This window comes from Camelus dromedarius, chromosome 9 (assembly GCF_036321535.1).
Source record: "Camelus dromedarius isolate mCamDro1 chromosome 9, mCamDro1.pat, whole genome shotgun sequence".
In the NCBI taxonomy this organism is placed as follows: Eukaryota; Metazoa; Chordata; class Mammalia; order Artiodactyla; family Camelidae; genus Camelus; species Camelus dromedarius.
Window position 1 is genome coordinate 35,145,937 of NC_087444.1, and position 11,540 is coordinate 35,157,476.

General features: G+C 44.8%; 1 protein-coding gene across 1 annotated transcript; it reads left to right on the forward strand.

Annotated features, from left to right (window-relative positions):
• Positions 1 to 803: 803 nt before the first annotated feature.
• Positions 804 to 10,082, forward strand: NOB1 (NIN1 (RPN12) binding protein 1 homolog). Its single transcript, XM_010979210.3, has 9 exons — positions 804 to 962; positions 1,081 to 1,213; positions 2,708 to 2,838; positions 4,244 to 4,315; positions 4,520 to 4,648; positions 4,746 to 4,949; positions 5,642 to 5,739; positions 7,944 to 8,088; positions 9,549 to 10,082. The coding sequence occupies exons 1-9, from the start codon at positions 900 to 902 to the stop codon at positions 9,816 to 9,818; spliced, it is 1,245 nt and encodes a 414-aa protein (XP_010977512.1). The 5' UTR covers positions 804 to 899; the 3' UTR covers positions 9,819 to 10,082.
• Positions 10,083 to 11,540: the final 1,458 nt, after the last annotated feature.

Here is an 11,540-nt window from a genome sequence, read left to right on the forward strand (position 1 = left end):
ATTTGGGCAATTATTGAAGACCCCAGGGCACTGAAGGTTTTGTTTGTTTGTTTGTTTGTTTGTTTGTTTGTTTTTGGAGATAGAATGGATAAATTATAATCAAGGAGTAAAACTGGAATGAAGACTTGAAGGAGAAAGTTTAGAATAACTCAACACTCCTGAAGATGGATGACTGAAAACTCAAGTCATCATTCAGCCAAAATTCGTCAGCGTCAATTTCTGACAGATCAGATCTCGTAATAATGGAAGCTCAGATTTGAAAGGGAATTTAGAAGTTAACGAACTACCCCTTCAGTTCAGTTCAGCAAGGAATTAGGTCCCTTACTTATGGAAGTGGAGTGAGTATATTAATGCAAGTAGGAGACAGACCCTGGTCCCAAGTTGCTCAAAATGAAGTGGGGATAAGTAAGCAAGCAGCGGCCGGTATGACATAATAATGGATGAGAAAGCAGCTGCGGGTCGGTTTGTCTCGGTGTTAATCTTGATACACCACTTACTAGCCGTGTTAGCTGGGCCTAGTTGTCTTAACTAGCTGTTGCCTCTAAAACAATTCCTTTCTCTAGGGTTGTTGTGCATTAAATTAGGTCATCTTTATTGACTAACTTTTAACAATGAGACTAATAAAGGTTTTACATTTAAACGTAAAGGAGATAAAGAGCGGACGCTAAAGCGAATTTCCTCAGAAGGCACCCCCCGAGTGTTTGACCCCGCCCACCCGAAAGGCTGGCAGCGGCTTCGCGCATGCGCGCGGGTAGCCCACCGCTGGAAGATGCGGGCGCGGCCAGCAGGGGACGCCACTTAGGCGCGGCTGCTCTTCCCCACTCGCAGAGACCCAGACTGGGACTGAAGGGTGGGCGCAAACTCTGCACACATGCGCACTTCGGCCTAGTTTGGCCAACATGGCGCCGGTGGAGCATGTTGTGGCGGATGCCGGGGCTTTTTTGCGCGACGCGGCTCTGCAGGTACAGGGAGCTCTCGAGAGGAGCCAGGTCTGGGCTGGCGGCCTCTAAAGGAGCGCGGGAAATCGGGCATCGCATTGAGTGATAAGGGCGGGTGTGAACTGGGCCGGTCTCCTCGTAGGACATCGGGAAGAACATCTACACCATTCGGGAGGTGGTTAGCGAGATTCGGGACAAGGCCACGCGCAGGCGGCTCGCGGTCTTGCCCTACGAGTTGCGTTTCAAGGATCCCTTCCCGGAATATGTGCGGCTTGGTGAGTGACTCTGCCGGCTGTTGATGGCGAACCTGGGTCCTGGGGTGCTGAGTGCACTTACTCTGGAGCTGGTTGGATTCTGGCTACTTTATCAGCAGTTGACTTAGACACTGCACTGCCTAGGAGATCGTGGTGGGAGTGGGTCGTGAGTCAGCCAGTCCTTTTGCCAGTTACTAGCTGTGTGCTAGAGTCACTCAGACTCTCTAGGCCTCCGTTGACTAATCTGTAAAATGGTATTAATGATAGTACTTAACTCAGAGGTTGCTGGGAGCATCAAATGAGAAATAGCTCACTCAGCACAGTGTCCCGCGCAAGGGATTAAAAATAGAAGCACCCAGATCTCTTACTCTCACCCATTTTCAGTAGATGAGAGTGGTGACTGTTTTGGATGTGGAGGATGGTCTCAAGGTAGAAAAACAGATGGATTTTAGGCTTTACATTAATTCTGAATGAAAACGAAACAACTCTCACTTGGGTTAAGAGTCACTGTTGTTCTCTCCTCAGGGATCAAGGCTCAACGATCGTGCCCAGGGAGGGTCCTCAGTGGTTGGAAGTGTTTTAGGGCCTAAAGGCTGATATCGGAGATGTCCTTTTGTACACCGTTAGTCTGTGACTTCTGTAGCTTTCTCCAACTTACTAGCTGTGTGATCTTTGACAAGTTACTTTGTCTTTCTGAGGAAATATTAATAGTACCGCGTGGGATTTGGCTGAAGGATGAAATGAAAAGCTTTAAACACAGTGCCCGGTATATAGTTAAGTGCCCAATACATTTTAGCTGCTGTTAATTAACAGCTGGTTTTTAGGAAATGTGAGCATTTTACTTACTGTTTCCTGTGCCAGTGGAGCAGAGGACATCTCTCTGTTAATGTGTCAGAAAATATTATTGTTTGAGTTTATTGTTGATGTCTCAGTTGAGTAACAATAGCAACAGCAGCAAATACTGTGGGTTAAACATCGATATGGTGGGGGTTTTGTTTTGGTTTGGAGGGAGCAGTTTATACACAGAAACTGTCCAGTATTTATTACAAAGAAATCCAATATTTTTGTTTCATCAGACTACAGCAGTTGTTGTTGAGTTAACTTTCCTATTTTGGAATCTGATCATCCATTCTGTTAATCTACATCATTGTACTTAGAATTTTATTGCTGGAAGAGAAGAGACCTTCTATTCTAACGTAATATGAAAGTCTAATTAAGGAACTCCTGTCATCTGCAGAATTATGCTAACTTGCAGTGACTTTCTGTTAACTTTGTTCTCTTGTTCATTCATCTACACTCAATAGGATGTCACATTAAACCCAACTGGCAGGAATCTTGGTGTTAGAGAATAACAAATGAGTTAGTTATGAGTAGGAAAAGATCAGGAAATGGATGAAAGAGTTAAGAGGTTTTTCCTGGGATACTGGTCCTAAGTTCTTTTTCATACTTTCATTGTGGTTATCCAAGGTCATTTGATTCTGTCTCTAACCAAAGTTTGGAATCTCTTGTTTACAGTGACTGAGTTTTCAAAGAAAACTGGAGACTATCCCAGCCTCTCTGCCACAGATATCCAAGTACTAGCACTTACCTACCAGTTGGAAGCAGAGTTTGTTGGGGTATCTCACCTAAAACAAGAACCAGAAAAGGTAAATCAGCAGGATTGTTGGTTTTACCTGTGTTGTTTTAACTTTTTTATTACGAGAACTGTCAGATATACAAAAGCAGAGGGAATAGTATAATGGACCCCAATGTCCTCATCATTCTGCCTCCACACTTAACAACTCATGATCTGTTTTCATCTCTACCCACCCCTAGCCCTGAATATTTTGAACTCAGACATCATATCTTTTCACTGATAGATATTTCTTGGTGTGTCTTTAAAGATAAAGATAAGGTATGTCTCTTAAAAAAAAAAAAACCACAAAACCAATGTTACACCTATACGAAATTAATGGTTAAGTCCTTGGTATCATCAAATATCCAGTCTGTGCTCACATTTCTCAATTATCTTATAAATTGTTTAATAGTTTATTTGTTTGGATCAGGATCCAGACAAGGCTCATACAGTTAGCATATTTGTCTCAGTCTTGACCCGTAGGTTCTTAGTAAGGGTTGGTTAAACTAAAAAATTCAGAAAGAGAGTAAAATCAACCATAGTCTCACTACTATTTTAAAAAAAGAATTCTTTCCAGAAGCAAGCAAGAAAGAACAAGTGCTTGCAATTTTTCAACCCTTGCTACCTTCAAAATTCTGGGTTCCTATTGTGCTTTTAGGGACTTGCCCACCTTGCCTGGGTTGAAAAGACTGATGGATTTGTGCCTGGGCCCTACTGGCTGTTTCCAGCCTAGAGGATTTTGAAAGATAACTAACCTTATGATAATTAATTTCAAATAGTGTTTACAAAGAATTACTTGATCTTCTCTGCCTAAAGTCATCAAATTATAGTGGACTCATGTTTCTACACTAGTTGAAAGTGTTCTCCCTTGTTTTCAACCAGGTTTAGAGCCCTCCATTCCAAAAAGTCTAAAAGTGATGCCTAAAATACGAACTTCCATGTGTCACCAGAATGTTTTGAGGGGGTGGGAGTTAAGGGAATAGTTTTACATAAACTTTGACTCTGTGACTGAGCTTGGTTTCCCATTTTGGCATCTGTTAATTTGAGATTCCTAAAAATTGCCCTTTCCTGCAGCCTTTTGGGCAGGAGTTAGATGTTTTGTATTAGAAGCTTTAAAATAGCTTATCTTTTGACCCCAAAATTCCAATCTTAGGCATTTATCCTAAGGATATAACCAAAGGTGCTTCCATGTTTTACACATAATGGTATTCATTAGAGCTTTATGTCTAGAGACAAAAAAGAAATGTCCCAAAGTATTTGGTGGTAGTGGAATTGCTGAATAATTCTTTATATTTTTTATGTTTTCCACTTTTTAAAAAACATTGAGTATCTTTTGCTTCAATAACTGGGGGGAAAATATTTTGTTTTACTCTTCCATGTTGAATTTTCAACCTCTGTTTTTTTTGCTTAGAGCTGTCACTTTTTTCTTTTTAAAGGTTAAAGTGAGTTCATCAATTCAGCACCCAGAAACTCCTCTACACATTTCTGGTTTCCATCTGCCCTCAAAGGTAATTTTTTAAATAGGCCACACTCTGCTCTGTTCTGCTGCATGTCAGGTCTCCACAAGTTATCTGTGTACAAGGAACCAAATTTACCTAAATAAACAGCATAGTTTGTCTAGCCCTGTCTGACCTGACTTGTATGTTACATATTATTTCATCTATAACCCTTTCAATGTTCAGGTTTTAAAATTACTATTCTTTTAACCTCAGCCTAAACCCCCTCAAGCAGCAGTAGAACGTGGACCCCCAGCTGGTGAGCCTGAGGACCAAGAGTTCAGCTCCTTTGTGTTCTGGAGAAACCCTTTGCCTAATATTGACCGTGAACTACAGGAGCTGCTGGTAAGACCCTGCTTTACAATACCCTCCTGATGGCCACACACCGGCGTCTCCTTGCCACTCCTGTGGACTGGGAATTTCAATTCTGTTAACGTTTCAGATTGACAAAGGTGAGGATGTCCCAAGTGAGGAGGAGAAGGAAGAGAATGGACTTGAAGAAAGGAAGGACCAGGACAGTGAGGATGACGACGGGGGTGGGTGGATAACCCCCAGCAACATCAGGCAGATCCAGCAGGAGTTGGAGCAGTGCGCAGTCCCAAAGGACGTGCGGGTCGGCTGTGTGACTACGGACTTCGCCATGCAGGTGGGTGGAATGGGCATCGGCTGACCCTGGGCTCTGTGTCTTACCTGCCACGGGCAGTGGTCCGTCGGGTTTGGGGGTGTGTACAGAGCTGTCGTGGGATGCTGCTTTTCCTCATTCTGGTAACTTTGCCTCTGCTCCTTGGTAATTTTTAGTTTTGCTTAGAGGTCAGGGAATCATATACTGACAAAATGTATTATTACATTTTGTTTGTTTGTGAGGTGAGGTAATTAGGTTTATTTTTAAATGGAGGTACTGGGGATTGAACCCAGGACCTTGTACATGCTATCACTGAGCTGTACCTTCCCCCCAGTATATTACATTTTTAATGTTTAATATTTGTCATCTGTTGGTGCTTTTCTTTCATTCAGGGTTTATAGTGTTCTGTGTTCAGTTGAGTATTTGGATGAGAGAAGGTTTCCAGTCCAGAAATGGGGCTGTTTGTTTTGATATGTCTCTATTAAGAAAGATTGCCAACAGGGAACCTTGGCGAAGTGATGAGCACAGACCATGGCACTGGGTCCCTGTCCTTGTTTATATGTCTTAAGAGGCACCCTAAGCTGCTTTTCCTTAGCAAAAGCCCTTTATGAGCCAGAACAGGGTTTGTGAAGTTCTTTTAACTGTAGTTATACAGATGTTGAAAAAATTTTGGTTTTGCTCTGAGTTCATTTCCACTTTTACCTTGTTGGTGGCAGAATGTCCTGCTCCAGATGGGGCTGCATGTGCTGGCTGTGAACGGCATGCTGATCCGGGAGGCCCGGAGCTACATCTTGCGCTGCCACGGCTGTTTCAAGTACGTAGCCCGGTGCCCCTCTATAGAACATCCTCCTCTCTTCCTATCCCTTCTACAGACTTCTTGAAAGAGAGCCTTCTGTTGTGTACAGTTATTGTCTCCCTCCGTCACGTCACTCCTGCGAGGCCAAGGTTCCACCCCGACCAGGGCACTGAAACCCCTGGGACAGAGGTGGGCAGTGACCTCCCACCTGACACATCCTAGGGGTATTTTTAGTCCTTACTTTTGTGCTGTAGGATTAAGGGTGTGGGTTCTGGAGCAGAGTCCTAATCATTTAGTGACATGTACTGAAATATTTACGGATGGAATGACTTCTGGGTAATACACAAGTGGGAGGAATGGTCAGGAGTAGAGATAAAGCTGGTGACAGGTACATGGAGGTTCATTGTGCTCTTTTGTCTATTTTATGTTTGATTTCTTTTCTTTTTTTTTTTTGTAATGGAGGTACTGGGGATCAAACCCAGTACATTGTGCACGCTAAGCATGTGCTCTACCACTGAGCTATACCCTCCCCCCTGACATTTTTTATTTTGAAGACTCTGGATCCAGATTGCGTGGGTTCCAATCCAGATTCTATCTCCTGCTAGCTTTGTGACTTTGCATAATTGGTTAACTCTTCTGTCCTTCACATTCTTATGTGAAATCAGAAGGGTGGCTGTGAGGAACTAGGGAGGCCATCACATAAAAGAGCACATGTCTGGCACAGAGGAAGCCCTCCGTTCTTGTGGATTGTTGGTTCATCGACCGCGCCCTTCTCTCCATTTCCTTTCTGACTCTTGAATTGGTTCTTCTTGTGGGAGGGGCTGGTATTCTGTGGGGAGGCCACCAGATCCCAGAGGTCTGGCTGGAGTGGGAGAGGCTATACTGCAGCCCTGCTGTCGAAGCGTGGCCCTGGGGACATATCCCTGCGGTGGTTTCCAGCCTTTCCGAGATTGAGTCTAGACACAGTGGCCATCATGTAGATCATTTCCAAGAGCCCCTTGTTGCGGAGGCCTGTGTGTGCTGCTTTCTGAAGCAGCAAACTGTCTCTCACTGTCTCCTTAGTGCTGTTCCACTGAGGGTAGAATAGCCCAGTTGGAGCCTTGCTCCCTGACAGGCTTAAAAACAACCAGTTCCTTGTGGCTTGGCAACCCAGCCTTGCCACCATCCTCTGCAGGTCTGCCCGGGAGCCACTCCTCAAAGCTGCCTCTACAGTCTTCCCCATCTTCAGTGTGTAAACATCCCAGGCTTATGACAGTGAAGCTTCTTGCTTTGTGAAATCTCATTTCCCTCATTGTCCTTTGTTACAGAAGTTCTGAGTTCCTCAGGTTAACCTTCATTCTCAGAAACACTTGGAAATGTTCTCCGTTCTTGTCCAGCCCCAGTGATAGTTTCTTGCACAGAACAGTTAGTTCCTAGCACCTGTTGATGGGGACTTAGTTCACTGGCAGAGACTTTAGGTAAAGGGCTCGGCTTCTCTGGCAGTTTCACACAGCTCTTGCCTTCTGACCACTGGGAATTGAGGGAGAATTCTTCAGGGACAGACACCAGGGCTCCTGCTTGTCCTTGACAGCACAGCTTTTCCTGTCCAAGGTCCACAGTTGGGGTTGAGGGGGCAAGAAAGAGGAAGGCCTAGGGGTCTGCCCTCCACACCCACACCCATTCAAGTTTCTCCTGTTAATAAATTCTCAGCACCTCCAAGAACTGCCTCCTGGCTTCATGCCCAGGTCGACATTTGGGGACAAGGTCTTCAGTAATTGCGGTAATAACGTAAGAATATGCCCCTTGAGGAAGTTTGGTGGTGTGAAGAGCACTGATTGTGGAGCCAGACGCGCTGGGCTGATACCTGCACTGCTAGCTCTGGGACTTTTACCACGCCCCTGTTTCCCCATCTGTAAAATGCAGATACACTGACCTCATAGGGTTGTTCTGATGTTAAACTTGTAGAACAATGTCCGACAAAGCTCAGTGAGAGTTCATTATGAATTTAACGACATTCTGCTCAATTTTCGTACTTACTCAGTTGCTCCTTGTGCCACTTACCTCTTCACCGGGAGCAGTGCAGCAGCAGTTTGCTTCTGTCAGCAGCAGGAGGCGGGTGTGCCGTGCAGTTCAGCTGTGCACATTTCTGGTGTCTCCTCCTCTGAGGCCCCACTCACCTTGCATGCCAGGCCTGGGTTTGCTGCCTGCAGCTCCAGGGCAGTGCGTCTCCTTTGTGCCTCCAGGACAACATCTGACATGAGCCGAGTGTTCTGTTCACACTGTGGAAACAAGACCCTGAAGAAGGTGTCTGTGACCGTCAGCGAAGATGGAACCCTGCACATGCACTTTTCCCGCAACCCTAAGGTGCTGAACCCTCGGGGCCTCAGGGTGAGTGCGCGTCTCCCGCTCCCTTAACAGCAGGGCCCAGATTCAAAAGATTAGAGAGGACAAACCGATCTGATGGTTTCTACAAGACAGGTGATGAAAGCCTGTGATCCAGGTACCCAGACAGATGGGGAGAGTGCACAACAGCCTCCATGCAAGGTTTTTGAGGAGTTTGCAACTTAACGAGAAAGAACCCCTAATTCCAGGCAGGAAATAACAAGGGCCAAATACTTGTGGGGTCACAGAGAGGGGGATCATTTTCAGTAAGGTGGAGGTTAGGTCTATGCAGAAGTTTGAGGATGGGCAGAATTTCCAGAAGCTTCGAGAACCAAAAGGGAAGGGGTGTGTAAACGCTCAGCACAAAAGAGGGTTCTGGGCTGGATACACGGCGGCTGGGGATTTGTTTCGAGGAAACGGGAGAGAAGGTTGAGAGACAGGTGAGTCTGAGTGTTGCTGACCTGGTGCTGAGTTCTCCAGCTGTGACAGATGCCACTAATGCACGGGAAGGGTTTAACTTTGTTTCAAAATAATTTTAGATGCATAGAAAAGTTGCTGAAAATATAAATTCCCATTTACCCCTCACTTAGATTTCCCAGTTTAACCTTTTACCACATTTGCTTTCATATATATATACACATACATACACACACACACACACACGTAAATTTTCACCTTAAATCCTCTGAGTAAATTGTACATGATGTACAATTGTACCCTTTACCCCTAGGTACTTTAGTGTGTTTCCTAAAACTAGAACTTTGTCTCATATACCCACCATGTAATTAACAAAACCAGAAAGTTAACATTGCTACAATACTATCATCTCACCTATGGACAGTGTTTGAACTTCGCCACAACATTTCCTGTAGAGCATTTGAAGGAGGTTTCGGGATCCAGGACCCAGTCTAGGATCGCACATTGAATTTGTCACGTCTCTCTAGTCTCTTTTAAACTCATTTAAACACAAGTAGTTTCTCAAGTCTGTTGTCCTTCATAACCTTGACATTACTGAAGAATCCAAGGCAGTTGCTTTGTAGAATATCACTTACCTGGAGTTCGTTTGGTGTTTCCTCTCGGTTAGATTCGGGCTGTGCGGTTTGGGCAGGAACACTCAGCAGTGATGCTGTGCAAGCCTTCGCAGTGCATCCTGCAGGGCTGAATAACTAGTGCCCAGTATACTGGTGATAGTAACTTTAATCACTTAGTTAAGGTGGCTTCTTGTGTACCCACAGTATAATTACCAAACTCAAGATTACCAGATATCCTGTAAGGTTATTACTTGTAAGTAATAAGTAACTTAGGCAAAGATAGTCTGATCCTGGAGGTGCAGGTCGTGTGCTTGGTGCTCAGTGGGCAGTGACGGAGCCTCGGCCGAGTTGCGGCGGGAGCTTCAAGTTAACGAGTTCTGACGGGTATGAACTGGGATCGCGCCCCCCTCATGGCCTTTCCTGTCCTCTGTGCAGTATTCACTCCCCACTCCCAAAGGGGGCAAGTACGCCGTCAACCCCCACCTGACGGAGGACCAGCGCTTCCCCCAGCTGCGGCTGTCCCGGAAGGCCCGGCAGAAAACCGACGTGTTCGCGCCCGACTACACTGCCGGGGCGTCTCCCTTTGCGGAGAACGACGTCTGCAGCCGCTCGGCCGTCCTGCAGGTCCGCGACTGCGCCCTGGGAGCCGGCAGGAGACGCCTGAATCCCAATGCTTCCAGAAAGAAGTTCGTGAAGAAAAGGTGAAGCCACGCGGGCCGCCGAGGCTCCTGGCTCTCCTTTTCGGCCGGCCGCACCGCCTCCCGGCTTCCGGGGCTCCTGGGACTTGGGTGTCCCGGGCTGCGGGTGTGGCGGAGCCCGGCCCTCCCTGGGCCCTGCGGTCCGCAGCCCCCGAGTTCCTGCCCGCAAGGGGTCTCACGAAAGCACAACGGTCCCTGGAGCAGATCTTTGACCTTCAACGAAGACAGCTTCCAAGTGAAAATATTTTTCTAATAAATGTGCTTGCAAGTGTCTGCGTTCTCTTTCCCCCTCCTTTTTTTTTTTTTTGCTTCTTAGATAATTTTTGGCAAACTTCAGGTGTGCACCCAAGGATCAAGCATAATAAAACTAAGAGCTACCTTTTTTCTTTCTTTTCTTTTTAACTTATTTTGAAACTTTTTAGCCATCCAGGAAAATTTAGTGACCTAGAATCTCCCACTGTTAACATTTCTCCTCGTTTGCTTTTTCCCTTTCTACGCACACACAAAATCGCCTAGGATAAGGATATTCTCTTACATAACCACAGCACAGTAATCAAATTCGGGACTTTTAACACTGATACGTTACTGTTATCTACTATAACAATTCACATTTTATCAGATTATCCCAGTACTGCCCTTCATAGCATTTTCCCCCAATTCTGAAGCTTCGCAGTTTTTGTCTCTTGTGAAATTGACTTTGTAATAATTCAAGCTAGGTTTTAAAAAGGTCCGTACATTTGGGTTTGCTAGATGGTTTCCTCATTACCAAATGGAGGTCAGGCACTTTGGGCAGGAATTCTATGTAAGTGATCACTGGGTCCTCAGTGCACTACACCTGAGGTTAGCTGATTACATGGTAAGTCAACCTGCTGAGTACAAGATTTCTAAGTTACATCGATAGTATATACATACACAGTGCTAGCTTCAAATTTTCATTGTATTAGGTTTTTTTTCCTGTTTGGCTTTCTTATCCATTTGTATATAGTTAAATTTTTTGGTTTAAATTCAGTTTAAGGTTTTTCCTGTCCTATTTTTTTAATAAAAAAACTAACATGGTTCCAAAAGTCAAAACTTAAGTATAAAGTCAAAACAAAAAGGGATACTTAGAGCCAGTTGGCTCCCCTACCCTATTTACCCTTAACCTCTTGATGATAGTGTTTCGTTTTTCTCTGACTTACCCTGTGGGTTTGCAAAAGTAAGTGTGGGCTGTATATTACATTTTCTTTTTTTCTCCCACTGAAGGCAGTATACTTTTTATTTTTTCCCACTGGAAACCACTCCCTGTCAGTTCATAGAGTTCTTGTTCTTTTATCAGCTGCCTAGTACTCCATTGTTAAAAGCTACCAATTCAAGTGCTTAACGATATTACAGGCTCTGTAATCTGTATTAGCCCATTTAGTTTATAGGACATCATTATGAGGTATGGGTGCTGTTACCTTCAACAGTCTTGGGCCACGTCATGTAATGATCTTGTTTCCTCCCCCCCCCCTTCTGTTCTGTCAAACGTACAGAAAAGTAAGGGCTAACACCCATGTGCACAACACTCAGCTTTGTCAAGTCTTAATATTTTACTGTGTTTACTTAAGAAATATAACATTTCAGATAACAAAAATTACACATTTGTAAAGAAAAAAACCTGCAACTACCCAACTTCACCATTTGCAGTGCAAAAGCAACCCCAAACTGCATAAATGAAATGCCTGTGGTGAACAGCTATCAAGGGCTCCAA

Coding starts and splice junctions, on each gene's coding strand:
- NOB1 (XM_010979210.3), top strand. CDS start 900: ATGGCGCCGGTGGAGCATGTTGTGGCGGATGCCGGGGCTTTTTTGCGC. Junction 963..1,080: donor TGCGCGACGCGGCTCTGCAG/GTACAGGGAGCT, acceptor GTCTCCTCGTAG/GACATCGGGAAGAACATCTA. Junction 4,316..4,519: donor GTTTCCATCTGCCCTCAAAG/GTAATTTTTTAA, acceptor TTTTAACCTCAG/CCTAAACCCCCTCAAGCAGC.